General features: G+C 51.2%; 1 protein-coding gene and 1 long non-coding RNA gene across 5 annotated transcripts; one reads left to right on the top strand and one right to left on the bottom strand.

Annotated features, from left to right (window-relative positions):
• The first annotated feature begins 79 nt into the window (after positions 1-79).
• Positions 80-4,020, top strand: LOC144317673 (uncharacterized). Its single transcript, XR_013383692.1, has 2 exons — positions 80-1,286; positions 1,589-4,020. It is a non-coding gene; the product is annotated as an uncharacterized LOC144317673 (long non-coding RNA).
• Positions 3,811-27,625, bottom strand: IP6K3 (inositol hexakisphosphate kinase 3). Of its 4 annotated transcripts, none has more exons than XM_077904403.1 (7): positions 27,408-27,625; positions 26,253-26,509; positions 17,736-18,072; positions 9,968-10,172; positions 8,629-8,804; positions 7,351-7,526; positions 3,811-5,465 (listed from the first exon to the last, which is right to left on the bottom strand). In XM_077904403.1, exons 3-7 carry the CDS (start codon positions 17,932-17,934, stop codon positions 4,998-5,000), a joined length of 1,224 nt encoding a protein of 407 aa, XP_077760529.1. In that variant the 5' UTR covers positions 17,935-18,072; positions 26,253-26,509; positions 27,408-27,625; the 3' UTR covers positions 3,811-4,997. The 4 variants fall into 4 exon arrangements, with proteins under 4 accessions (XP_077760529.1, XP_077760530.1, XP_077760528.1 ...); XM_077904404.1 differs by having other exon boundaries at positions 26,253-26,456; XM_077904402.1 differs by lacking the exon at positions 26,253-26,509 and having other exon boundaries at positions 27,408-27,624.
• Between the last annotated feature and the right edge of the window lie 231 nt (positions 27,626-27,856).

Genomic DNA, 27,856 nt, shown 5'->3' with positions numbered 1-27,856 from the left:
TCCCACATTGGGCTCCCTGCATGGAGCCTGCTTCTCCCTCTGCCTGTGTCTCTGCCTCTCTCTCTCTCTGTGTCTCTCATGAATAAATAAATAAATAAAATCTTAAAAAGAAGACTCACAGGTATTTAAGGTGTGCTGGGGTAGGCTAGTGGTGTCCTAAAGCACAGCCCAGTGAATGTACCCACAGTTCCTTGGCTCTGTGGGAAATCTGTCATCTGCCCTGGGCCCTGCCTCCCTTCACTCTGCTCTAGTTGAGGTCACCTCAGAGAGAGGCCTTCCCTGGCCCCCATTTCAGGGAATAGGCCTGCTACTCTTGGTCCCTGCAAAACGCTAGTCACTATTGGACAGCAGGCCCTGGCAGAGAGTCACCTCTCACTAAATGAATCTGAAGAGAACCGGCAACATCAGAGTCTGGAGCTGGGATATCCCCGCCTACCTGTTCCCACCCAGACACCTGCCCCCATGAGACACTCCTCTCTAGAGGTCTGAGGGAGAAAGGTAGGAGGACACATCAGGAGCAAGTGGATCTCTAGATTTCTTGCTTGGATTAGCCGTTTCAGGGCAGCCTAGTCACAGTAGGGAGAAGTTCTGAAATGAAATTACATTATAATGAAAAGGACCTAACCTGGCTGCAGGTCAGCCTGCCCAGCTGGTGCTCGACTTGGTACTGTCCCAGAGCTGCTTTCCCTCCCTCCCACCCTCCGTCCCTCTAGTTCTTGGCACCCATGCCTTCATTTTAGTTCTTTCCTCATCTTCTGTTTTATGTTTTTGGCCACTGTGGATGCAGATGTAAATCAAAAGTCAGAAGCTTAGATCATTTTGCAGAGCTGCTGATGAGTGGTCTTGCCTTGCCATTTGTTTTAGGAGACTGCTTCCTGCCCTTTCCAGCATGGGCTACAAGACTCCATGCGGCGGGGAAGAATGATGGGACTGCCAGCGTGCTGCCCAGAGGCCCAGGGCTTCCTGATGACATCGCGTCATGGAAAAGCTATAATAACATTCTGCTCTTTAGCTTCCTCTTCAATCACACCAGGAACGCCAGAGGGAGGAGACAGGTCTGGGTGACTGTCTCCCAGGCCGTCCTAGTCCTCCCTGGTGGGGAGGTCAGGAACAGATTGCTCCTCTATGTCACCTGTCTGGAGGACCAAGTGAAAGTTCCTGGGGGGCAGCTGGGGTCGGGAGACGTGAAGCAAGTCTACCAGCTCCCTGGGCTCATACTCACTGTGTGAGGATGCAGCCGGGCGAAGGATCTGCATCAGGCCACTGCTGACAGGAGGATTATGGAGGTTATAACAGATTTGCTGGGGTCTCCTCGAACCTATTTCCTTTTCTAGGCTCATAGTTAAAGTACATCTCAGCCTGCTGGCATCTGAGCCCAGGGCTAGTTCTTGTGTCTGGAATGTGGGTGTGCCTTTTCTGTGTCTGACTTTTAGACCTTTTGGTTGATTGAGGAAGGTCCCTGGATGACTGTGTGGAGCAGAGAGGCTCTCTCTCTGCTGACTAAACCTGATTGTAATGTTAAGCTACTGTTGTTTGGGGATTGTTTGTTATAATGGCCCACCCTGACTAATAATTGTGCATTTCTCAGTTTAGAAAAGAAGAGACTCCCCAGTCCAGGGAAGGGGAGGCCAGCCAGGAGGCGCTTCCAGACAAGAGAAGAGGCGGGAGGTTTGGAGGTCCTTGATGGTCCTCAAGTGCTGAGTTTTCTTCACTTCCATCTTATTCTCTCTTGGTGCCTCTTCACATCAACCCCTGTGGCCAACACCTACCCTGCTATTTCCTGAGCAAAATGCTTGCTTCCTATCCCTGTGCTTGTTCATAATACCTGCTTTCTTTATAACCTCTGAGACTTGCCTCCCTTTCAGGGCACAGCTCAGACACCACCTCCATGAACTCCCCACATGGCTGTGAGTTCTCCCTGCCTCTCCTCTCCTGATAATAGTCTGCATGGCTGAGCAAATGGTCCCCAGGCCTTGTTTGAAGCACCCCTGATATTTTCACATGATGGTATTCACCTTTTCATTACGTTATAAGGTTCTTAAGGATAACGACATGATCTTCACACACTTCCTTGTTTCTGGCACAGGTCTCAGCACTGTGCCGTATATACCAGGCACTGGGGAAATATTTATTGGTTGGATGAATGGAAGGAAAGGACAGAATAATGTAATCATAAATGAATGAGCTACTCAGCCAGATTTTTAAGTGTCTCCACTATCTGGGCTCACTCCATTTCTTTCCTCTTCATTCTACTACTCCCAACTACAAAATCCCCATTCTGGATGGGTTGGTCTGTTCAGACTCATGAGCATGCTGGACTTTTCCTTCTCTCCACTCAGCTCCTTCCCCATTCTTATCACCATTCAGGGCCTAAATGAAGTCCCACCCTCTCCAACAGTTTCTGTGATTTGTGTTTCTGTGTTAGCTGTGAGCTGACCTCTGTGAACTTTAGGATTGATCATCTGCACCACACAGATGAATCCTCTGTATCACTGGGTACCTTCTTTGTACGGTTTGTTGTTAGTTCACACGTGTTATTCTTGCCTCCTAGAATACTAGAATCTATGCTCCCAAGAGCTGGATCTTCTTCAGTGCTTAGCAAAAACAGGGAAGAGCTCCTTAGTTCAGTGTACTCTTAATGGTTACTGGATACTCCGGGCCCCCTCACCTCTTTTGCCATTTTAAAGTAAACTGCCATTGGATATCAAATGCATTCATGCTGACGATCTTCTCTTCTTCCCGTATCTCTCTGATCTTCTCCTTATGCCTGGATTTTCAGTGCTCAAGTGGACTCTTTCAGCTGGGTTAGCAAAGCCTTGTACACATTTCTAGACAGTGGTGACTCCTCTGAGCCCAGACTCCTCTGAGTCTGGGAAGCACAGTCTAAAACTGGTAGCCAGCTTTGCCCCTTGCAACAAACTCCACCTTTGTTGGTGACATCTTCAGGGGTATGTGGGATTTGGTCTGGGCCTCGAGGGCTTGGCAGAGGGGGAAGGCCTCCTGTGAAGGGCACTGTTGGATAAAGGACTGGCTGAGGGAAAAAGGGTCACGTGGACAGGAGCCAGGAGAGTGACATGCATGGCCAGCCCTGAAAGACTAATATTCTAGCTAACCGCTCCCACCCCCCATCTTCAGGCAGGTCCCACAATACCCAGGGCTGAGAACAGGGACAGGAATCAGAAGCTAAGGCAGGGAGCTCCAGATTTGATTGAACCAGATTTTTAAGCAAGGAATTGCCCTAGAAAAGGCAGTATTTAGGGCTCCATTTTGTCTTTAACAAATATTTAGTTTTTGGTTGACTTCTTTTTGCCACCCAACATACTTTGTCTCAGTTCTCCCATCATGAGTGCAGAGCATGCAAATTAATCACAATGTTACCTCAGCCACACATACTTAAGGAAGTTAATAACTTGCTTTGAAATCCATATAATATATCCTAAAATTAAACAAACAAAATTTTTTAATCCAAGCCACTCTTTCCTTAAGTGTGGATTTTGGAAGGTTGATGGTAATTAGCCATGAGAATACAAAAATTATTTAACTCTATGTTATAGAAAGTTCAGATAAAAGGACCACTTATGAGGTCTGGTACCTGCCTTGTAGATACATGGAAATACTTGATTAGCTACCGTTTTCCACCCAGGATCTCCAAAGGATTGTAGGAAATCAGTGAACTGTTCTTTCTTTCTTTTTTTTTTTTTCCAGGGAACTGTTCTTGCTGTACACACTAGTCGCCCATAAATTGGAACTGCCATACAGTGTGGTGATCAGAATAAACAAACAGAAAGGGTAATAAGGCACACCAAATAATTACTGGTGACCTCAGCAATTTTATTAACAAATTTATTTCCCTAATTGGGTAACGTATCTTCATGCTCGACTCAAGGGCATTGTAATGGGTTTCCACGCTGCAGAAGAACTAATTAATTAGGACTGTTTGCTCTTCCGTATTTACACTTGTCCACCAGTCTTGTAAACATTACACCTGGTTTCCTCGGCCCTCCAGCCTTCTCTCTCCTGATTCCCCCACCCTACCCCCAAAATAAATAAATAGAAAGCAAATAGTATAATTTAACATCAGTAGCTCATCCTTTCGTGCAGTCCACCCCCACTGGAAGCTGCATTTCATGGTTAGAGCCATTTTGTGGCCAGGATCTAGTCAAGTTATCGCTCCCAATAGGTACTTGGAAGTCTAGAAAGAGACCCTTGTCTCCATGGGCAAAAATGGAGAACCTGGGGTCTCGATTTGCCAGGGCTGTGTCTGGATTGCCCTTGCCCATTCAGACCCTCGGTAGGAAGCTGGTGAGATGGGCAGATCTGCCCCACTCCTTCCTGCCCCACCCAAATGCCTCTTGGGAAGGTAGGAGACAGTCATTCGTGAGCTCCAGAAAAATCATACACTTGTGAACTCACTGTTCAGGTCTTCTTCAAGTAGAGTTTTTTGCCTCATAGCTTGCCAAGACTTCAGTGTGACAACAAAAAAGCATTTTTGGGGCAGCCCTGGTGGCTCAGCAGTTTAGCACTGCCTTCAGTCTGGGGCCTGATCCTGGGGGCCCAGGATCGAGTCCCATATCGGGCTCCCTGCATGGAGCCTGCTTCTCCCTCTGCCTGTGTCTCTGCCTCTCTCTCTCTCATTGTGTCTCTCATGAATAAATAAATAAAATTAAAAAAAAAATTTTCAACGCAAATTCTCCAGAATCTTACTGTAATGCTGGCTTCTCTCTCATGCCGCAGCCCTCCAATGTACTGCAAAATGGTGCCATTTCACACTGACTGTCCAGTCTCCAATGACCAGCATTAGTATAAGATGCCAGCATACGTGGAATTCCCTCCAGAGCTAGTTTCTTTAGCAGCCAGTAATATACCTGCCATGTATGGCTTTTGAATGTGGATATAATTATTACAAAGACATCTAACAGTTTCTAGAGTACCCTGGCTGGCAGTAGGTCCCTTTTGAGATCTAGACTCCAAAAAAATCTGGATAGGCCCAACAAGCCTCATTCTCCCTCTTGAATATCCTGTAGGATCTGGATGAGGTTTTCTAGGCCAAAAATATAGCCCGGATCTGGTCCGTCATAAGTGGTGTGTTCGTTCCAGGAGCCTTTGTATGTTGTGTGAGCAAAGTCGATCATCCGGATGTCAACTTTGGTGAGACCTCCGGCAGAGATGCCATGGGTCGTCTGCGGAGCCTCCTGAGAATGCAGACCTCCTGGGGTCCTTTCTGGCAGCTCCTGCCCATCATAGATGATGAGGAGAGAGCTGGAGTAGAACCGATATGAACTCTGGCTCCTAATGACCGAGAGGAGGGCCCGGAGCTGGTGCTGGATGGGCTCCAGGAGCTCTGTCCGGAGGCGGGTTCCGTCATGCAGGAACTGATGGAGTGCTTGTCGGAACCCCTCAACGGAGAGTTTTCTTCCGTAATACTTGTCTTTGCAGAGAAAGTGCTTCTTATCAACTTGATAAACCTTATAATAAAAAAAAATGTGAAGAATTGCCAACTTAAGAACAGACTTGGAACTGCTATGGTTGCAGTGTCAGAAACTAATAGGATATATAAACAGTTTTCTGGGAGATGCAGGGCAAGCATGGCTGAAATGAATGGAAGGATGATCTTTCATCAAGCACCAGGGGATCTTTCACATTTCAAAATGCTTTCTGTGCAAGCTTTTAATAGGAATCCAGGGTCTAAATATTCTTCACCCCACAAAGGTGATCCTCCACCCAGGAGGAAAAGCTTTGGATCACCTTTCTTGTGAATTTCCAGTGTCATCCTCCAAATCATGATTTAAACCCTGGCTTCTGGCCCTCTTCAATTCAAATATTAGCAAACCCAAGCTAGAAAGCTTCAGTAGGAATCTGAAATCACAGCCAATGGCCTTGGAAAGCCAACTAGATTCAAATTTCCCTAATTAAGTTTATAAAGTCCTTTCTCTGCAGATTCTAAGGAAACAATCATGGCTCCTGAGGTAAAGCAGGGTTGACTGAAGATAAAAAGATCAAAAGACGGGCTGGATCAGGTATGGGTGGGGTTTTCAGGCAGCCAGCTCAGCTGAGGGGAGCCTCACAGCAGCCCCGGGAACTGGTGGCTCCTCCTTGGCACCAGCACCTCCTCTCCCCTGTCATGTCTTGGCCACCAGAAAGGAACAGATGGAGGAGATGCTGATGGGGGGTGGGGGGACAGTGGCACCCGCTCCCATTTCATTCAGATGGCAGAGGCAGAGGCTGTACCAAGGCCAGTGGCTAGCATGGCCGTGACTTGGCACACCTCTACCTGGCACACCTGGGAAGGGCAGCCCACACCTGGCCAAGATAGTTTCTCAGGTCTTTCCTACCTTCAGATTATGTGGTATGTTTATGGGAAGCCAGTGCTGAAAAAATCAGAAAGATATGATAGACTTGCTTTGGAGGGCTGAAGATGGGCTGCTAAATTAGCTGTCATAAATACATGACAGGTGTCATTGTCTAAATAAATCAGATCATTTTCAGAAGATTGGAGGTCCAGAGAGAGATTCCATTTACACCCCAAATCATCACACTCCATTCTCTTGAGGACTGCATTCCAAACCTTCCAAGGGACATCTGTGCAACAAATTTATAGACTCCACTTCCAGCTTCAAGGGTGGCAGTTTCAATTAAGGAAAGCTTTAACGTGTACCGTCAAATTGGTGTCTGGTTTTGCTTTGGGGAGATAGACTGCAAAATCAAACGAGTGGGGAAAGTTTATTTCTTCCCTTTCCTATAGCCCCTGCCACAGGCCACATCAGAGCTGCAAAACTGGGGTAGAGTCTGGGCAGTAAAAAATTAACTTTCCTTTGCCTCAGCAGGCTACGATCTGCTTAATTCATTAACCAGAACAGGTAGCAGACAACAACAACAACAACAAAAACCCAGAAAAGGTGGAGTAGGAAGAAGGAATGGCTTCTAAGAATTCAAAAAGCAGAGTGCTGTACAGCACTGGAGAAGGAGAGGGTTCAGCTTTATCCTTCAAGAGACTGAGAAAGTCACGGAGTGCACAGGGAAGCTCTTTTTCACGTCTCTCCCCAGCCCCTGCTCACACACTGTCATCAGAGGTCTGCTGTCAATATGGACAGGACCCATGTGGCCACTGGGAAATTTAAGCTGCCAGAGACCCTGAGACAGAGTTTAAAAAAAAAAAAAAGTGACTTTTTGGCAGCACTTTCCTGAAAGGGGCTCTTATAGAAATCCCAGTATATCCTAGGGTAGATAGCGTTTCCTGCCTGGGCAGGCTGTGCCCAGCTGCCTCCTGTGTGGCTCTGTACACAGAGGTGTCTGGGAGACACGCTCATCGCCCCACAGTGGACATGCCAGGATGCCCAGCCCTGCACCTACCTGCATGCCACAGATGCGCACGCCCAAGCAGGCCGAGGTGCTCTGCGCACACTTCCTCATGTGGCGGGCCTTCTTCTCCTCAGACACATCATCCCCGTGCTGCCGGGTCCCCATCTTCAGGTCTAGGATACAGGGGTGCTTATATTGTGACACGACGTTTTCCAGCAGCAGAAACCCTGGTCATGCCAAGTTCAGGAAGGCTCCGCCGACATGAAGGCCACTGCCCCTACGGAGGCAGTTAGCATGCCTTGGCGGATGCCTGGGAACACAAAGCTAGCTATTCCTTCTCTTTCGGCTCCTTACAGACAAGCCCATCGTCCCTCTTAAGAATTCCAAGTATTAGCTTTGCAGGCTGCTTTAATAAGTCCATTTATTTAAAAAAAAAAAAAGTCCATTTATTTAGGGGAGTTTATGACTATGTGAGCTTTCTTTTTCCTTTTTGCTCTGAGGTTGAAATCTAAATGCAGGCGTGAAATCCCTGGCAGACCATGCCCAATTTACATTTTATGGCAGAAAATCATAAGGCTAAAACCTTGAGTCACTGAACGGGCCAGTACCTTTTGGGAGAAGTAGGTTGATGTTAGCTTTGGAGATGAGTTGCAGGAATATTAATTTCAGCGGAGTAATTATCCTGCAAAAGCTTCTTAGGGATTAGGGCTGCAGATGTGTCTTAGTAAATACTGTGAAACCAGTCACCCGTCTTGCAGGAAGGAGCCCAGCGCTGACAAAGGGGGCGTTTCAAGCCTGCATGTACTCAGAACATGGCAGCCTGAGAATGAGGGAGGAATGTCTCCCTCACGGGCACTTCCCTGATGGGGGAACCACCCCCCTCACTCCGTCAGATCCATAGGAAGACATCTTCAGGGAGAATTTGGAGGGATAAAAGGGAGGCTGGGGTGTGGGGAACCGACCCATCCCTCTGAGCCTCCCACTGCCCCCACCCAGCATGGCAGTCATCATTCCTATCTGCACACACAGACCTCCCAGCCCAGCCCCCTCTGCCCAGGTGGCAGTGACACAGCCAGTGGCCTGACCATGGGCGCTGTGTTCAGCTCAATTTCCAGTCTGACTTCCCCACACTCTCTAATTTTTCTTTTGGAGGGATCAGATTTCTTCTAGGTCCTAGGTTTGAGGGCTTGTGCCTTGAAGTGTCCCTCACATCAGTCTCCCCACACTTCCCCCTCCCCTGGCCCTGTGTACACCCCGTCTGTCTGTCTCCACCACCCGCCTTCAATCCTCCCACCCTTTGATAGGTGGTAGGAGTGTGAGCAAGGATACGGTGCCGCTTGTTCTCTGGGTACTCGGTGCACAGGCGGGTCAGGTGGGCCTGATGGCACTGCAGGCCCCACGGGTTAAAGCTCCTCCTCTCAGACTGGTTCCCTTTAGCATCTTCCACCAGCGAGGAGACGTGGGCATTGAGTTGGAACTCGGACCTCAGGAGCGTCGTGGCCGGGCTATGGGAGACAGAAGCGAATGATAGGCCAGCAATGGCCAGAGGACTGGGGAAGGGTGCCCATCTCTGTGACTGGGCTCTCCAGGGTTGGGCCCTGACACGGACTGTCCCTGCCTACTCTCCAGGATGCCTGCAGGGCCTCTGTATGCCCCTCCTGCCCCATTCAGGCCCTGGGCACCAGATCAGTCCACACTGCAGCCCTGGCATGGCGTCTCTCAGAACCCCAGAAGAACTCATTAGGAAACGTCATCTCCTCCTTAGAGGGCTGAGGTGGTTTAAATTCACTTGTAAGTGACCTGGATTACTATTGTGCTATTGAGGCGACACAGCGTGGAGAGAGCAACCCTCCCTAGAATCAGAAGACTGGGGGTTTAGGCTGTGAGTGTGCCATGTCATTGTTCCCTTGAGACCTCAAAGTGTCCTCAGGGGTGGGAATCCTGGATCCTTGGTCCACCCTCTCTCCTGTCCTCTGCATCTTGGCTTTCCCATCTGTGAAATGGAGATAATCTGTACCCACTTCCTGACGCTGAGCCAAGAGGCTTAATTAGATCCGCTGAGCTCCTTGGGGAAGGGAGGTACTTTCATTGTATTAGCTCCCTTTTGTTTTCCAGAAATGTTTTATAAGTTCCCAGGGGTCCTTTTCATCTGAGAAAGGTCAGCTAACATTATCAGAGGTTTTGGAGACCTCTCTGGGATCTCGGGTGCCTTGAGCTGCCTGTGTCTCTAAGGTCCCAGGGGGGACTTCACTGACCTCTCCTTTTCCCTTCCTGATTGCTAGGGAAAGGTGATTTCTGACTGCCATTAGCCACTTTTCCTTTGTGTCAAGTCTTCTGGGTTTCTGCGTTGCCCCCACCCTCACACCCCACCAGAGACACTTCCTGGTCTCGGTGAAACAGGTATTTAATTAAACAAATATGTACTGAATGCCTGCTCTACATAGGACTCTGTACATGCGGCAGCTTCTGAGGTAAATACATCAGTCCTCCCTCTAAAACCACAGGAAAGAAAATCCATTCCTTTTCTGGGTCCCATTGCGCTTCTAGACAGAGACTTCATGTGAATCTCTCACTCCCTTGTCCCTACTGGGGAGCCGTTAGCTTTGGCGCAGGTGGGAGTGGTACTGGTCCCTGCTGGATTTCTGCCATCCTGCCACATGGCCCTCACCTCTCCTCGAGCGAGTGTGCCAGCTGCCACTGGGTGAGGGAGTGGGCGCCACCACTGCCGCTGGTGGTCTGCTGGAGAGTCTGCCATAGTGCCACTGCCGCCGACTCCGTGGAGACCTTGAAGGGCCCCCGGTTCTCCTTCAGCGGGTTGGCCACCAGGCTGAGATGGCCTCGGTTGTCTTTTTGGAGGTGCACCGTGATGGTGCCTGCAGAGCACACGAGGGAGGAAGGGAGGGGGAAACCAGATGGAATTTACCTGGTGGATGTGTTGCAAGAGGTGACATCCTTTTGAATTGTAGTTTAATGTAATGTCACTGATCAACCCCCCCACCCCTTCCCTAACTCTTCTCTCAAGGAAGAGTTATGGGGACTGTTCCAGAATGAGCCCAGGGCCATGGAACCTGCAGAAAATAGCCTTGGGCTGATCTGGGCACAGGCTGCGCTTCATTGCATCTCTCTGCCCTTTCATGCTTTGGACAAAGTCAGTCCCATACATTTTGTTCTCACTTTCTGGCTCCTCAGTAGTGGTACCTTCCCCGTCAAAACAGCTGTTTCCACGGGGCACAACCTGGCGTCATTGGAGCTGGTCCTCTGTAGAGAGGACCCCTCTGCCTCAGGGTGGCTGTGAGGGAAGTTGGGGCCCATCCCATTCCTCCCCGTTGCCTCCTTCATCATCCTTTCTCTCCCTTCCCTTTCCCTCTCTCTTCTTCCAGGAAGCCCACCTCAGACAGCCTTCCAGGACCTGTGTCACCTTCATTTAGACCCCCACCCCTACCCCTGGTCTCTGGCTTTAACACAGATGCCTGCCATCTCCTTCAGCTAGACACACAGCATGTGAATATTATTAATGGAACATGGTTCTTTGATAGGAAACAGGAGACTTGTAGGATTTCTCCAGCTACGGTAACTCCTGACTGTTGGTGTTTGTAATGGAGACACAACAGCCTGCTTCATTCGCTGCTTGTGAGAGTCAGAGTGCAAGGGAACCCAGTGGACAAATGTGCTAATTGGGCTTCTCCTCCGGGACATTGGCCAGGTCACGTAATTAGGTCTGGCACGAATGCCAATGACTCCGTGGCCACCCACTTTGGATTTCTTGCTCTGGTGGCACAGTCTAGGAGTTCCCTTGTGGAGTAGGCTTAGCATCAGAGCTAAGTGGGTGCCTGGCCTCACCCAAGTTCTGGTGGAGTCGGAGTTATACTCTTGCTGGTGGCATGGGAGACAGCCACACAGATGGCTTTGCAAGGACTGGATCTCTAGACTTCTTCCTGCAGCTGATGCCATGACTGTTCTATTGGCTCCTTCTGTCACCAAGCTACCCTCCACCTGTCCCCACCTTTCTCTGTGCCTGCAAGGCTGACCCTGTGGAGTGTACCAATGGCTTCCTTGCCCCTGGTTTCCCAGGGGTTTGGCCAGTGAAGGACATTGGCAGGAGATGGGGTGGGGCAGGAGAAAGGTGGAGGTATTTATCCTACTGGTTCCCTTGGTGCTGCAGCATGATCCTTTCCTCTAGGGCCCCCCTCTTGCTGGGTCAGTAATACCGTTCCCTCTCTGTGGCCTTCGGGCCTAGGGGTGGTCACAGCCTTTCAGTGCTGCTGGCCCCTCTGTGCCTCATCAGCCCCCCCTTGTCCTCTTAATCCTGCATGCACTCCTATGAGCCGTCCCTTTGAAAATTCTCCTCATTTAAACCCCTTTCAATATACCACTCATTTTCTGCTGGCACTCTGACTGAGAGAAGGGGGGGCTGCACGTGATCATGTCCTCTCAAGTATTTATTTCCTCCCCCGGCCACTTGGTCACTTTCCTGGACATGTGGTAATTTCTGCTGCACCAGCACTCAGGGCATCTGATTTTCCTGCTTGTGTCCCTGCCCTGGCTGGTCAGTGCAGACGCTTGCTTTCAGGGCTGCTCTATAATTCAGCAAGTCACTCCTCAGGCCATCTGTGCCTAGCTCAGCGGTCTCTCCGGTCTAGTCCTGTCATCTCAGATTCCTGGTGCCCTAAATTTGCAGCCCAAGAGTGACATTCAGTTCTCTCTAGCTCCTTAAAAAGAATTCTGCTTTTCCTTAGCTCATGTCAGGCCCCTGAGTCTTGTGAATTAATAATGATACTACTAATAATACCATACGTGAACCTGGCATTTTGCGGTTTCCCTGAACACTGGCATGCATCCCCAGGTGGAGCCCACCAGAGGTGTTCCGCTCATGAGAACAGGGGACTGATGGCAGGTCAGAGAAAGAACCATGGTGGTAGTAATCAGTGCCAGGTGTCTGCTTCTGTGCTTTTCGTTTGTTACTACCTAGTTCTAGCAGGCCTGTGATGCCCTTGTCTGCGGTCACTGAGACTCAGAGAGATGGAATAAGGTGCCTAAGGTCACACAGTAGGGGTGGAGCTCTTGAGAAGGCCATGCTCCACGTGGGTATGGAAGAAGGGAGAAGCTGTAACACAGAGCTGAGGTCTTTAGCCTTTTATCGGGAGAGCAGTGTCGTCATGCTGTGTTTACTTGTGGGTAGGTGAGGAACACTCCTGCTGTGTCCCTATCAGATTTGTTTTGGCCAGTCTGTTCCGTGAGAGTGAACAGAGAAACCATGATCCCAGTACCTTAGAGGGTCATCAGTCCAGAGGGCTGGGAGTGCCAAGAGGCCCCAGGACATGGTGTTTATGTTTCCATTCCTAGTTCCTCGGCTTGGAGGGTTGCTGTGCTTATTCCCTGGAGAGGGCCTGACCCGGAAGCCAGCACCAGGTCCCAGAGCCGACCCCTCCACAGTGGGGAAAGGAGAGCGCTCTGGCTTCTGTGCTTGTCCTTGGGGAGCTTGGAGCCTCCCAGCTGCCTGGGGAGCCCAGGATGTGTGCCAGACAAGGGCAAGGCCCTTTTGGGTCTTGTAAAGGTCAGCTCACCATCTGGTCTTCCCCGTGGTGGGACTATGGTATCACTCTTGCCAGAAACCACTGTCTCGGGGAGCCCCCGGCCTCAGGAGGCCTCCCTGGAAGGACAAGAAATGTGACCTTCACCCACTTCTCTAGGCTCCAGCTCTTGTCTGATCTCATCAGATCTGAGTGTCTAAATAAATGGAGGTGAGCAGAGTTGCAAAATAGCCCCAATAAAATCCAAGTCATTTCTACTCCTCATATTGTCAGAGCTACCCAGCCAGACTCCATGGCCCTGCCTCCTTGCTTCGCCTTTCTGCACGCCTGTGGCTCTGTGTCTCTGCCTGTCCATCTTCCTTGCGTTTCCCACAGCCATCTCCATCTCAGCCCAGACCTTCCTCTGAAGCCCGAGACCTGTAGCAGATAGCTGCCTTGCAGACGACTTCAAGTTGCCAGCAATTCACCAAAGCAGCATATCAGTGGGATCAAGACTCCTTGGGGCTTGGATTGGTTTTTGGTCAGGAGTCATGTCGGTCCTGGCCCGGCTTCTGGCTTGCTTTGTATTTCCATGGGGGCTGGGCCTGCAGGGATGTGGGCTCCCGGCACTGTGCGGCCCCCGCCTGTTGAGCCTTGTGAGCCTGTCACCAGCCCCCAGGCTCCCCAACCTGCAGTCTTGCCAGCTGAGCGCACAGGAATGCTTACAGGCAAAAGTGTCGCCCAGAGCATCTCAGCAGTTTCGGGTTGGCCAAGCAGCTTCCCTAGCCTCCAGGAATGTTCTGTCCTGTACGCATGTATGTATGTATGTATGTATGTATTATTTTTTTTAATTTATTTTTTTATTGGAGTGCAATTTGCTAACATATAGCATAACACCCAGTGCTCATCCCATCAAGTGCCCCCCTCAGTGCCCATCACCCAGTCACCCCAACCCTCCGCCCACCTCCCTTTCCACTACCCTTTGTTCATTTCCCAGTTTTAGGTATCTCTCATGTTTTGTCACCCTCACTGATATTTTCATTCATTTTCTCTCCTTTCCCTTTATTCCCTTTCACTAATTCTTATATTCCCCAAATGAATGAGACCATATAATGTTTGTCCTTCTCCAATTGACTTACTTCACTCAGCATAATACCCTCCAGTTCCACCCACGTCAAAGCAAATGGTGGGTATTTGTCGTTTTTAATGGCTGAGTAATATTCCATTGTATACATAAACCACATCATCTTTATCCATTCATCTTTCGATGGGCACCGAGGCTCCTTCCACAGTTTGGCTATTGTGGACATTGCTGCTAGAAACATTGGGATGCAGGTGTTCCGGCGTTTAACTGCATCTGTATCTTTGGGGTAAATCCCCAGAAGTGCAATTGCTGGGTCGTAGGGCTGGTCTATTTTTAACTCTTTGAGGAACCTCCATACAGTTTTCCAGAGTGGCTGCACCAGTTCACATTCCCACCAACAGTGCAAGAGGGTTCCCCTTTCTCCGCATCCTCTCCAACATTTGTGGTTTCCAGCTTTGTTAATTTTCCCCATTCTCACTGGTGTGAGGTGGGATCTCATTGTGGTTTTGATTTGTATTTCCCTGATGGCAAGTGATGCGGAGCATTTTCTCATGTGCTTGTTGGCCATGTCTATGTCTTCTTTGGTGAAATTTCTGTTCATGTATTTTGCCCATTTCATGATTGGATTGTTTGTTTCTTTGCCGTTGAGTTTAATAAGTTCTTTTTTTTTTTTGAGTTTAATAAGTTCTTTATAGATCTTAGATACTAGCCCTTTATCTGAGAGGTCATTTGCAAATACCTTATCCCATTTTGTAGATTGTCTTTTAGTTTTGTTGACTGTTTCTTTTGCTGTGCAGAAACTTTTTATCTTGATGAAGTCCCGATAATTCATTTTTGCTTTTGTTTCTCTTGCCTTCATGATGTATCTTGCAAGAAGTTGTTGTGGCCAAGTTCAAAAAGGGTGTTGCCTGTGTTCTCCTCTAGGATTTTGATGGAATCTTGTGTCACATTTAGATTTTTCATCCACTGTATTTATTTTTAAGCTCGTGAGAGCATCTGTTCGCCGGTGTCTGTAGTATGAGTCTGGCTTATCTGTTCACCAGCCAGACTTAGAAGTATGTCCTTGCATGTCCAAAGCTGACAGGTACGCTGGGAGGCAGAGGGATGCAGCCCTGAGATGCCGTTGTGCCGAGGAGCCCAGCAAAAGGCCCAGGCGTGCTCTTGGCATGGGGAGGCTACCCTTTGGAGTGACGTCCATGCCCTACATTCCCGGGTGCCATCAGAGCAGGGCAGTGAGAAGGGAGAGGCTGTGCTCCATGGCATACAGTGCCACTACAGAAACTGCCCCTCTCTCTAGGGCCCTTCCCATGGGGGAGAAAAAGGGAGGCCCCCTGTGGCAGTCCCCCTGACCTGAGGTCACCAGTTGAGTGACTGGGCAAATCACATCCCCTCCTTCATTGGGCTAGATGACCCCTGAGCCCCGGCATCCGAGGAGCCCGTCTCCTGGGTAACAGTGGCTGGTAGAGCAGGCCTTGATGGCCACAAGCCTACCCTTGGGAGCCAGACCTCGAAGCTCTGAATCCCAGCTCTGCCTCTCACTGGCTGCATGGCCTCAGGCAAGTCCTGTCACCTCTCTGGGCCTCCGTCTCCTCACCTGTGAAATGGGGATCGTAGTAGTACCTGCCTCAGAGTGTTGTTGTGAGGATTGAGTTGATAGTGGAAACAATTTACAGTGTGTTCTGCACTGAGTGAGCACCGACGGTTAGCTGATCCCACTTTTCTTATCTGGTGAAACGAGAACCTGCGCAGCCTGAGAGCCCTGGGAGGGACCTTTTCCCACCTAAAACCTGACCTCAGCCACCTGCTTCAGGCATCTGAGAGTGTGAGGGCTCTGGTTCTGGGCCTTTCTCTACTGTCTCCCTAGATGTGTGTTTCATTACGTGGTGCCTGGCCAACGGCACCCTGCAGATCACGTTCTGGCTGCTGAGTGAATCCACGTTTCTGCACCATGGAAACCTCATGTTTGGGAGTCACTCGAGTCCGTGGACCCTGCCTCACCCTCAGCAGGGCTATGTGGTCTCACCTGAGGGGTGTCCTGTGGTTCCCGACCCAGCCCCCTCCCGGCTCGTGTGGAAACACCATCCCCCAGGTGAAGCCCCAGGACAGAAGTTGAAGCATGTTCTGTGACCGCTGATACGTGCAGCTGTGATCCCTTGGCTTCAATTAATCTATCAAATTAGCAGGAGGTACCAGAGATGAGCCTGACCTGGATTGGGAGGCAGAGTATAGAGTAGGGGTCTAGACAGGAGACCAGTGCCTGAGGGTGCCCGAGAGTGGGGCTGCACTACACCCCCCACCGTGGAGGAATGGGCACGTGTAGACAGGACACAGGGAAGGCATCAGGATGGGGTCCTGGAGACTAAGCAGCCTCTTACATTTCCCTTCTTTGCCTGTGACTGCCCTGGCGGTCTGTCTCAGCTCCAGAGCTGTGTCCAACAAGCGTGAAATGCTGCGGGCAGGAGCCACCCCACGCAAGATCCTGCCACCCTTTTACTAGGTTGAGTTTGGTTGTGAAAGGACAGACGTTCATTCCAGTGGGCGCTCTGACAGGATGGGCAGTGACCCACAGCTGATGGGCAACACTGGCCTGCGGCTCCAGAGACCCCAGGGGAGGTATGCACAGACTGCACACCAGCCGTCTGCCCCTCCCTCTCTCTGTGTGGTGCTCATATACATCTATCTTGCCTCAGACTCTCGGAAGGTCTTGGCAAGCCAGGACTGAAGCAGTGCCTGGGGCTCAAGGCATATAAATGAATGAATGAATCTCACTCTGGGACATGCTGAATACAGATTCCTAGGCCCTGATCCCAGGGGTTCTGGTGCACAGATCTGCAAGGGAGCCTGGGAATATGCATTTTAAACCCCCCCCCCCCCGCCCCCCAATCAGCCTTGGTCAATCCCAGCACATACTCTGAGAAACACTCATAGGGCTAGGCCGTGTCCTTCCCGGTTATCTTGATCATTGAAATGCAAGTGAGTTTTTGACTTATTTGGATTTCCTCATCACTTTTTTTGCAGATACTTAGATGACGAGCACAGAAGCTTATAGTCACAACAGTTAAAAACCTTTGAAAGAGGTCTTTTCTCTGGGCACTCATCATCCTGTTGAGGGGCTGGTGGCTGGCAGAGTCATGCCCTGAAGGCTGAGTGTGGACAAAAAGCCTGCCCCATGGACGCTGGCCAGCTGCCCAGAGTGCCCCTGCCTGGAGGTCCACAAATGGTGGCCCTCCCCACCCAGCCTTCACTCCCCTGAACCCACCTTGGACTCAGATCCAGAACAGACACTGCTCTCTGCCTCATTGCCCCCATTTTACCTGGAAGGCAGCCCATGGCCCTGGCTTGGCCACTATATGAGGATGTTCCCATCCCAGTTTCCTCAACATCAGGAACATCAGTTCCCATCAGTTTCCTCATCAGGTCCCAGCTCCTTCATGCCCTGACCCAGGCCTGAGGTTCCTGCCACCCACTTGGGTCCCCAGAGGGAGCTGAAGGAGGCCTCAGCCTGCCATGTCTTTCCCAGCCCTGGTCACAGGACCCAGCCGTGGCACTTCCGAAGCACAGGGTGGGGTTGGGGTGTCATTTTAGTCCATTCTCAGTTCCTCAAAGCCTGGTGGCTTGAGCTAATTTGTAGGGATGCCAAGTGGCATTAGACTCTGGGCCTGGAGGCTTGAAGAGTTCAGAGAAACTAGGACAGGGAAGGCCAACTGGTCTGTGGGAGAGGGGCATATCTCCATGGCAACTCTTACACACGCCACAGTGCCTGGGGAAGCAGTGGGTGCGTGCACACGAGCCCAGCCCAGTATGGCAGGCGCAGAGCCACGTCTGGCTGCCTGGACACTCACCTTTGTACTGTGGAGTGAATCGCTTCATGGCCAGAGGCAGGGATTCGTAGAACCTCTGCTCCTGGAAGATGAGGGGCTTGCATACCGTGTGCTCATCGTACTTCATCACGCTCAGATGCCCTCCGACCTGGTGCAGGAAGGGCTCTAGCCGCACGCCCACTCTGGCATCCCCAGCATCCGTGCTGTCCTGCACAACCATGTATCTATCCACAGGAAGAAGGTCTGGGGTAGAAGAGGCAGTTCCTGGACAGGAGGCAAGGCCGTCAGTGGTCCTCAGTTTTCTCCTTCTTGGCCTTTGTCACTGTCATAGCACAGCTGTCCTTCTGTCTGTGGGCCCCTGGAAAGCAGAGGAGGAAGGTGGAAATGGTGTGAGGGAGATGGTGTACTGAGAGGAACAGAAGGACCCACAGTTCCCAGCCACGACCCACCAGTAGTTGAACGAGACTCGAAAGAGGCATCTGTCACTTCTAGAATAATCTGTCCTAGGAAACTGGTAACCATGATTGCCTCCAGGAAGCCAGGATGAGAGGTAGACTTCTCTAAATACTGTTCTCTGCCCTTTGAATTTAAATATTAAAACATTTTTTAAAAAAAATCAAGCAGTACACATAACCGTAGGCATCCAGAGTACACAGATTGTCTTAACTCCTCATGTTGTGTTTCCTGCCTTCCTTAGGGAGTATTGGTCACAGGCCCAAGAAGAGAGCAGAGTCCCTGCTATCCAGGCACTCAGCCTCTTGCAAGGGCTTAGGGGGTACAGGAAAGCTTCATTTTTGTACAGCACAGCTGTGCACGTCAATCTACATCATGGCTTCACGACAGAATTGCTGTGTAACTTTGAGAAGTGACCAAACCTCTGCGCCTCTGTTTCCCCATCTATAGAATGAAATAATAAGGATACTTCATGGACTTAGGACAAAATTAAGATAAAGACTGTGAAAAGGTTAGCTGAGGGCCCAGAGCTAAGTACTCCATAAATGTAATTTATCATTGTTATTTCTAGCATTATTGCCATGGTAGTTATATCTTCCCAACAGCTCTGGGTTGAAAGGAAGGCAGACTTTCTCACTGCCGCTTTGCACACGAGAGAAGCAAGGTCTGAAATGCCTTGACCAGGCCCTGGTGCGGGCCAGGAGCGAGGCAGGAGGAAAGTGGAGGCTGCTTGTCTCTGGGCCTTATTCTCTGCTACCTGCCAGAGCTCCCCCTCCTCCCTAAGGGCAGGCTTGCTGGAACTTGGGGCTGGAAATGCAGCGCCGAAAGACATCCTGACTTTGTCTCAGGAGAGTGCCAAGGAGACAGTGTGAGGGGAGGCTCTTCTGGCCACATTTGTCCTGTCCTGTTTGAGAGGACATTCCTACAGGGGTGCCCATCACTGCCGAGTTATTAATACTCTCTCCTCTGTTGGACTCCCAGCCAAGGATGCCTCCAAGCTAGGCAGCACTGGACATGATTAATGCCCTGAATGACCTTCAGTCCAGACCGTCGGCATGGCCAGCTGGCTCCATGCATGGAGTGCCTATCAATTTGTTCAGGACCCCAGCTCAGAGAGCTTCCTGCCACCCACCTGTACCTCTGGCACCAGGTGGCGCTGAAAACCTCAGCCTGGCCCATTTATTACCCCCTCACCCCCTAGGGGTGTCTCTCTCTTTCTCTCTCTCTTTCTCACATTAGCTACTGTCTTTTGGGCCACAGAGTGCCTGCCCCTTTAGGAAGGGAGAGGTGTTTTGCCTGGTATGTGCATTTGCTTTGCTGGATGTAGGATGAGGCTTCTAAGAGCTGCCTGTATGGCTGGAGCATGATGGGGGAGGTTAGGGTTGCTGGGCCAGGTATTAGGGGTTCAGGGAGCCTGAGGCCTGATGGTAAGGGGCTGTGCTGACACCACAGCCTAGGCCTACCCTGGGTCTGCTCTCAGACTGTAAAGAAGGAGCCCCACTTGAGCCTGTTCCATGAGCTGAGAAGCCAGTAGGAGGCATCTCGATGCAGATGCAAATCAGAAATTGGCTCAGGGATAAGTTGATATATGACAAGATAGCACAACTGCTTGGCAAACCCAGCCCTACTTGCAAATTTGGTGAAGGCAAGAAAGAAGAAAGAAGAGAAAACCAAGGTGGCCCAACACCAACTAACCAGGCCTGGCCTTGCCAAGGCAGCCCAGCTGTGCCGATGTGTCCAGGTGGTATCCCAGGCGAGCCCTCATGCTCCCATGCCAGCAGCCCACCACCCTCCCTCCCCACACTCCTCTCTCCCTAAGGAGCCCTTAGGAGATCAGTGTCACCTTGCAGTGGTGGTGTGGGAGAGGAAATAGCAATAATTGGTAATAAAGTCAGAGAGCTTGCTGGGTGCCAGGCAATGTTCTAGGTGTGTTGTATAGATCAACTCCTTTAACCTTCACAACTACCCCATGAGGTAGTATTATCAGCCTGTTTCAGAGATTGGGAAAACGAGAGGTTAAATAACTTGCCTACTGCCTCCCGCCAGTAAGGAGGGAGCAGGGATTTGAACCCAGACACTTGTGCCCCATAGCACACTTACCCACCATGCAGCAGGGGGGTTGAGGGCTACTGTGTATTCACTTTGAAAGTCAGAAAATTGACCCCAAGGAGACTGGAACTTGGCCAAAGTCACCTGTAAGTCACTGGCTCTGCTGGGACAGGACACAGGTTTCCTTGTCCCCCAGGCCTGTCTCTCCTCCAACCTGATGGAGTAAGTGCATGTCCCAGTGGTGGGTGGGCTCCGCACCTCTACAGAAACCATCGTGGCAGGTCAATGCAGGGCTGGGGCTTGGTGTTGACTTTTTTGGGACTCTTTGGCTAGGGGTTTCAACAAGACCCAAGAGGCACTGTCATTCCCAGATGTTCTCAGGAGCCCTGCCTGAACCTTCTTAGAGAGCAGAGAGCAAGCCAGGGGCATCCAAGCAGCCCATGGCACAACAGTGCAAACTTAGGGTGAGTTGATAGTGATGGGGTATCTGTTGGGTAGTCAGCCTATACTTCTAAAACTCTAGATTTGGGGCACCTGCCTGGCTCAGTCAATAGAGCATGTGACTCGATCTTGGGATTGTGTGTTTGAGCCTCGTGTTAGACATAGAGCTTATTTTTTAAAAAATGTTAAAAAAAAATCTAGACTCAACAGGTAGGGAAACTGGGGCTCTTCCTCTCACGCGTCATCTGAAGGTATAGGTGAAGCGATATCTGAGGGTCCTCCTACTCCTGAGCTGTATGGTTTGTGGTTCTGACACAGGTTGGTGGGAAGGGTAGAGGAGGATTAGGGCGGTGGCCTCAGCCCCTGAGCTAGGCAGGTGGGTTTGCTGCTGCTCAGGGAGGCACTCTGTGGCTTCCCATTGGCACTAATGCTGACCTTCCATTCCCGAGGAAGCTTGAGGTTGTTCTCTGTCACCATCTTTGTTGTGCAACCTCCCATTCTCTGGAATGAGTTAGGGAAGACCTCCATTCTTCCCAGTCCTCCCTCAGAAGTCCCAAGTAAATAATTCAAGCTGACAGGTCTTTCTCAACCCAGACCTTCCCTTTGCTACATGCAGGTACGTCTGTTATATGCATGGGCCGTGGCCTTTGATCAGTGCTCTGTTTCCTCAGAGCACTGTGCAGGGAGTCAGGAGCCCAGATCTGTTGCAGGCATTCCCACTAGCCTCATGAGGCCCCTAGGATGAACTCCTAATGTTCATCTGAGTCTTGATTTCCCACCCACTGCCATAGCCTTGTCATGATACTCAGATGACAAAATGCACAGAATTCCTTTGTGAAGTCCTCTTCCCAAGTGTCTCTGCCACCGAGGCTTGTCACTGCGTGGGTTATTCTCAGGACTGACTCAGCTAGGGTGCTGGGAGGCAGGTGAGGCACCCGCTTGAGACAGGACCTTCCGCTCCCTCTGACACACTCACTGAGTACACTGGGCTCCCTTCAGTGTGTCAGAGGGAGACAAATGTCCTTTCTCCAGCCCACACTTCCCCCTGTAGCCCCACAGCCGGCCCCTCACCCAGCATCCCACCCTAGTGTTCTTGGGGAGGGAGAAATAGGAGACAGGGAGGGAGGGTGGGCAGGGAGGGAGATGCCCCAAGCCAGAAGAGTTCAGCTGAGAGCCCCCTCCCCAGGAGTAGTGAACAAATGACCTCAGGTCCCTGTGTCCTCTTCTGTCACTGGGTTGTGTCCTGAATGAAAAACTCTGGGCTCACTCCAGGAGACTCAAGGGCTAAAATCCCTGATGGGCCCCACTGTCCAGCTGGTGATTAAATGAGCCCCTCCTCCCCCGCCCCGCCGTGGGGCTGCCTCGGTCATTGCAGCCCCTTGGGACCTGAGTGACAGCCAGCCTGCCACAGGGTTGCAGGACACTCCCTAGACTGAAAGGAGGGTCATGGACAGCAGGGCCTGGGTTTGTATTTGGCTTCCAGAGTGGGGACAGATGACAATACCAGTGATGCCAGACACAGGGACAGAGGCCACCAGCAGGCTGAGGGGAATGAGTGCCTCGTGGCTCATCACTACCAGTTGGCACATTTTATTTCCTGAGAGTCTGTGTATATAATCTCTGCTGCATGCTAAACCCGGGTTCATTAAAAATTACAGAAGCTCTGCCCCTTTTTAAGCCTGCCGTTCCCATTGTAGGGAAGATGGCAGGCAAGACCACAAATCAAACTTGTACCAGTTCAAACTTAGACGAAATTCGTCATGAACTGTATCTTATGAGAGCCTGTCAGCTCCTTATATCTGGAGACAAGCTGGCTGACTGTGGTCATTGTCAGCGCTGTTCACAAATAGTCTGTTTTTTTCCTGTGGGAATGTGGTATGATTGCGCTTCCCTTGCCCTTTGAAGGTAAGTGCAGCCACGTGATTTGCTTCTGCCGACATGATGTGCATGGTAGTGACAGATGTCATTTCCAGTGGGAACTTTAAGGGCAAGTCATTGCCCATGTCCTCTCTCTCTGGCCCATCTCAGAAGCACCATCACTCCCTGAGTGACTGACTATACATGTTGGATATGTAGCCTGACAGAGAAATACATCTCTGTGCTAGTAGGCCCCTGTGATTTGGGGGTGGTTTGTTATGCAGCACAGCCTCATGCTTCCTGACCAGTGCACCAGCTCACAGCCAGATTCCTATCATGGAGCCAGGAAGTGGAAAGTGACCTCACTTGAACCAGGCAGTCAGATACTTCATGCCCAAATATATCCTATATAATAGTAGCCTCTCCTATGAAGCATCTCCTGTGGATCACTGGCTTTATAGTCACTATCACCATTTCTGAAGAGAATCACTCTCAGGTGGGGAACCTGAGGGTCTGAGACGTTGAAGACCTTGTGCACAGTTAGAGGAGCTACTGAGCACTCTAGCTGGGATTCAAGACTGTCTACTCTAAAGGCCTCAGGGCTGGGATCCTGTCTGAGGCCCTCTTCATGCTGTGTGCCTCAGTGGCCTACAGCAGACATGAGAGCCTTCCAGGAGCTCATACCCAGCTGGGTGGTGCACTGCTGGTGGAGGGTCTGATGGGGTGCTCGGCACTGTGGATTTGCAGGGCCAGGGGCAAAGGGCTGCTGCCTGAGGGACGGTCTAGAGCCTCCCAAAGCCACACCGCCACAAGCATCATCTTTAGACCAGAACAGTTATACTCTTGGAGCATGATAACCTCTCAAATGTATATGAACACTTTGGAGATTACCAAAATACAGATTCATTTAAAGGCACTATTTGAGTTCCTAGTAGTTTTTATCATCATTTTCTCAATCAGTGGATACTAAAAGTATAATGATTATCGCAGGAGGACTCGTAGGGAACAAATTATGTTGAAATGGAGTCCTAGTTGAAAAGGTTTAGGAGAGGTACTGCTGTCATCTGTGACAGGCATGGTGTCACACTTCCAGGATAGGGTCTGAGCAGGGGGAGATGCCAGCTGTGCCTGTGTCTGGGGGAGGCTGAAAAGGGCCTGTCTCAGGAGAAGAGGGGACGCAGGAAGCAATAGGGAAGTGGCCAGGGCTGGCCAGGAGACCAGAGGGAGGGCTGTGAGTGGCAGTAACCCTGGCTTGCTTTACTTGCTGGCCTAGAGGGGTGGAGAGAAGGCCTGGCCACCCAGCCCAGGGGAGCGCCTGTCTGGTCCTGCTCAGGCCAAGGAGGAGGGGGTTGCCTGAGAAGGTGAGGTGAGGAAGCCTTCAGGATTGCATTCCAATAAATCTGGCGGGGCAGGAAGTGTTTTGGGAAGAGATAATTAAGAAACAGCTTGGGGCAGCCCCGGTGGCGGTGGTGCAGCGGTTTAGCACCGCCTGCAGCCCGGGGTGTGATCCTGGAGACCTGGGATGGAGTCCCACACCAGACTCCCTGCATGGAGCCTGCTTCTCCCTCTGCCTGTGTCTCTGCCTCTCTCTTCACTTTCTCTGAATGAATAAATAAATAAATCTTTAAAAAGAAAGAAAGAAACAGCTTGTATCAAAAGAAGACTGCAGTATAAGATGTGTCAGGCTGCAGATTCAAAAGCAGCATGGTTTATGGCCTGCCCTCTCTACTCTGAAGCTCTACTGTACATTTCGTAGGCCTGCTGGAGCCAGAGATTTGATACAAGTACCTTTCAATGTCTTTGTGATGCCCAAGGGAGCATTTTTTAATCTATTAGAGAAGAGAGGACCTGAAAACCATTTAAAACTGCTTAGGTTGTAATGGGCAAGAGGATTTTGAGTTTCTCATGTGGCAGAGGGTTGTGTATCATCTGGGGCCATCCAGGCTGGGAAAGCACAAGATTATTTTCTGGGGGAAAAAGCCATGTTTTAAAATCCACTCTAAAAATGACTCAAGGGCTGTAGGATGGCGTGCCCTCCATCTGTGTGGTCCTCTACCCAATGGGATCAATACCGAACACTGGGGGACTTCACACATCACCTTCTCAGCCATGGCTGAAATATGTGGCTTTGCGGAGCATCTGTTCCCCAGGGAAGGCCTGATAGCCAGAACCACAGAGAAATGCTTCATATTCCTCTGTCACACAAACTTATTTCAGGGCTGATTTTATCCTTTGAGAGAAGTTTTTTTCCTCTCCTTTTCCTTTAACATGTAAAATCTCCCAATGTTCCTCCAGTTTGAGGACCAAATGCGATTTTAATATAGCGATTATTAGTTTAGAAGCCCTTCAGCCACTGACAAATGTCCTTAGCAGCAGCAGCAGCAATGTTCTGAGCTTGCTGTCAGGGCGGGAGACGCATGGGGCAAAGATGACTCAAGAATCCCAGTGCCACTGGAAGGGCTACTCCGGGGGTGGCTAAGGCTGGAGGCTTCTTCCTCCCTCACCCCTATGGTATCTTAACCTCGTGACAGCATCATGGGCCCTCGGGTACCTTGGGCATGGTTACTGATGGCTCTAGCAGCATTCCCTAATTCCCTTAGGACCTGACCCCCTAGAAGCTGCATCTGGGATCTTGGAGGCTGCTTACCACCCAGACAGGCACATTTCCCAACCTCCGACACCCTTCCCCAGGCCTCTACACCTTTCTCTAAGTACTGTGATCAGCAGCCACCTGCCTTACATAAGAGGCCTTTGAGCTAGACAGGAGGTTTTGTCAGTGGTTAGCATGGCAACTTTATGGCTGCAAGAAGAAACATCCTTTTAAGGTTAAAATGTAGCAATGGGTGGAGCAAGCGTGTGAGCGTGCAGACGAATGTGTAAGTGCATGTGTTCGTGAGAGCGAGAGGTCCTGATGCTGCAAGACCACCGGGTGGAACCGGCCCAGTCCGCCGAGCCAGCCTGTTCAGGGAGAGCGCGAGCGGGCCTTTCCCCAGCAGAGGGCAGCAGCAGACATGCCAGCCCAAACTCCACAGCCAGCCCACCCGCCCTGGCCCTCTGCCAGGTCACACATTCCGGACCTGGACTTGCTGGGCCTGTCCTCAGAGAGCCCAGAAGGGCGGCTGAGAGGCCCCTGCCTTTCCCAGGGGCAGTTTTTCAAGAGCTCAGGAGTTACCTTCAAGGTCGATGTCCTTCCACGTTCCGGTCTCCTCTCACTTCACCCTACTTTTTCTCAGGGGTGTCTGGTTGCAGGGGAGCTTCCTGCCCTTGATGAGGCGTGTTCTGAGGAGTGGGGTGCCTGGCTCCATTCAGAGGGTGAGGGACCCCAAAGCTGGTGATATGGCTTGCCAAAGAGGGGTTTGCGCGTAGGAGCTAGAGGGCATATCCCAGCTGAGAGGAACGTGGTCCTCAGCAGCACCCTGGGAGGGTCCCAGGGGCCTCAGGCCCTTTGCAGTGGAGGAGCTTCTCAGATCCTCGATAAGGAGCTGGCTTTGGGGAGTACGGCACAGGAAGGGACTAGGAGACCTGGCCCTGCCTCAGATTCCCTGTCCCTTTCTTTCTGGGCCTCAGTTGCTTGTTCTATACTGAGAGGTGTCTGACTCAGCCAGATTCTCACTCCTGTGGGATGACTGGCCCTTTCATTTAGCAGGTCAGTGTGGTGATGGGTAGGCGGGGCGGGGGTGGGGGGTTGGCAGAGACACTTTCAGATTGGGGACTTAAAAGACATACAGACCCACATACCTTGATTGTATCCTGGTCCAAACAAAGCAATAAAAAACACCCAGGGGGCCATCGGGGAAATATGAATATGAACTCCACGTGGACATTCTTCGGGAGGTGTTCATTTTGTCAGTGGGATAATGGCCATCGGGGTTGTGTAAGAACCTCCTGAGGTACTTCAGGGGGAATGCTCTGATGTCCAAAAATTGCTTCAAGTACTTTATCCTTAGGGTAGTCAATGAAGCAGATATGGTAAAGGTCACACAACCATGTGAATCCTGGGGTAGGATATGCAAGAGTTCATTATATATCATTCCCCCTGCTGTTTCCTGTAGGCTTAAAGTTTTTCATGGTAAAAAGGTTAAATTATAAACTGGTAGCTTTAAAAATCTGTAGAAGCCTGGGCCCTGCCCCAGGGGATCCGAATCTCTGGAGGGGGAACCTGGGATGGATGTTTTTAGATCCCCTGGAGGTCCTGAGGACCATGACAGGCTCAGACAGGTTCAGGTCTCAGATTTACTGAGGTCAAGAAGAGTCCATGGGGAGGGGCTCCCCAAAACTGTGCCACCACCCCAGGCAGGGGCCCTCGGCAGTCCCCGTGGTCAACCCGCACTCCACGGGGGCACCCGATACCCAGGCCATAGGCCCACTGCCCACAGGCTGAGGTCATCCTGGCTTCGTGCACCCCTCCCCCGCCATGGAGGGTGGGGCTGCCGGGACAGGACACACTGTCCCTGGAGCCCAGGGGGTGCTGCCTGCTTCTCCCCAGACAGCTGCCTCTGTGAAGGGTTAAACGGTGGGAATCATTGGCCCCCACCCCTGTACCTGCCACCCAGCTTCCTCTGCAGGCCCAGCTTGCGGAACCCACCCTGCCTACGTGCAGGAGCCCAGGTTAAAGACTCCTGGACAGCCTAGGAAGGCTGGGATGAGTGACTCCAAGGGCAGGGCACAGAGATGAGAGACAAGCAAACAACAGAATTTCTGCTGTGAGCCAACCCAGCAGCACCCCCACATACACAGTTGTATAGACGCGCATAAATGAGCAGGCTGGCACCTCCATGGGGTAGACCCCTTCTTGGGGGTGGGGGGCTGTCCTGTCCTGGGTGGACCCTCACTCCCACACCGCCAAGAGCTCCACGAGGCCCTCCCCACCCTATCCACTGAGGCAGCACTCACCAGGGCCTCCTTCCTGGAAGCACAGCAGGGAGTGTGTGGAAGAGAAGGTCCAGTGGAAAAGAATCTCCTTCGGTGGCTGCCGACTGCTGGCCCTGAGCAGAGGCCTTTCCCGGCGCCCCAGCACAGAGAGCTCACTGTCCACTACGGCGCTGGTGGAGAGGTCTGCCTAGAACCAGGTCCGCCCAGCGGGCCTGAGATGGGAGGTCACCTGACCCTTGGGAAGGGCTGGCAGGGGCTGACGCGTCCAGCTGTCAGCTGGTGTATGGCTGCTCCGAGCAGGGGAGCAGGGCCTGCGGCCTAGGAGGGCATGTGAATGAGGAGGAGGAAGAGGAGGAGAGGCCTGAGAGGGAGAAGCCTTATGCTCTGCTGCCTGGTTGGAGGTCAGGCCCTGTGCACCAGGGCCAATTGCATGAGGTCCCCAGTGGTTTTTTGATTCCTTGAGGTAAGGC

Source organism: Canis aureus, chromosome 7, assembly GCF_053574225.1.
Source record: "Canis aureus isolate CA01 chromosome 7, VMU_Caureus_v.1.0, whole genome shotgun sequence".
NCBI lineage: Eukaryota > Metazoa > Chordata > Mammalia > Carnivora > Canidae > Canis > Canis aureus.
The sequence above is the reverse complement of the archived record's forward strand: the minus strand, read 5'-3'. Positions and strand labels throughout refer to the sequence as shown.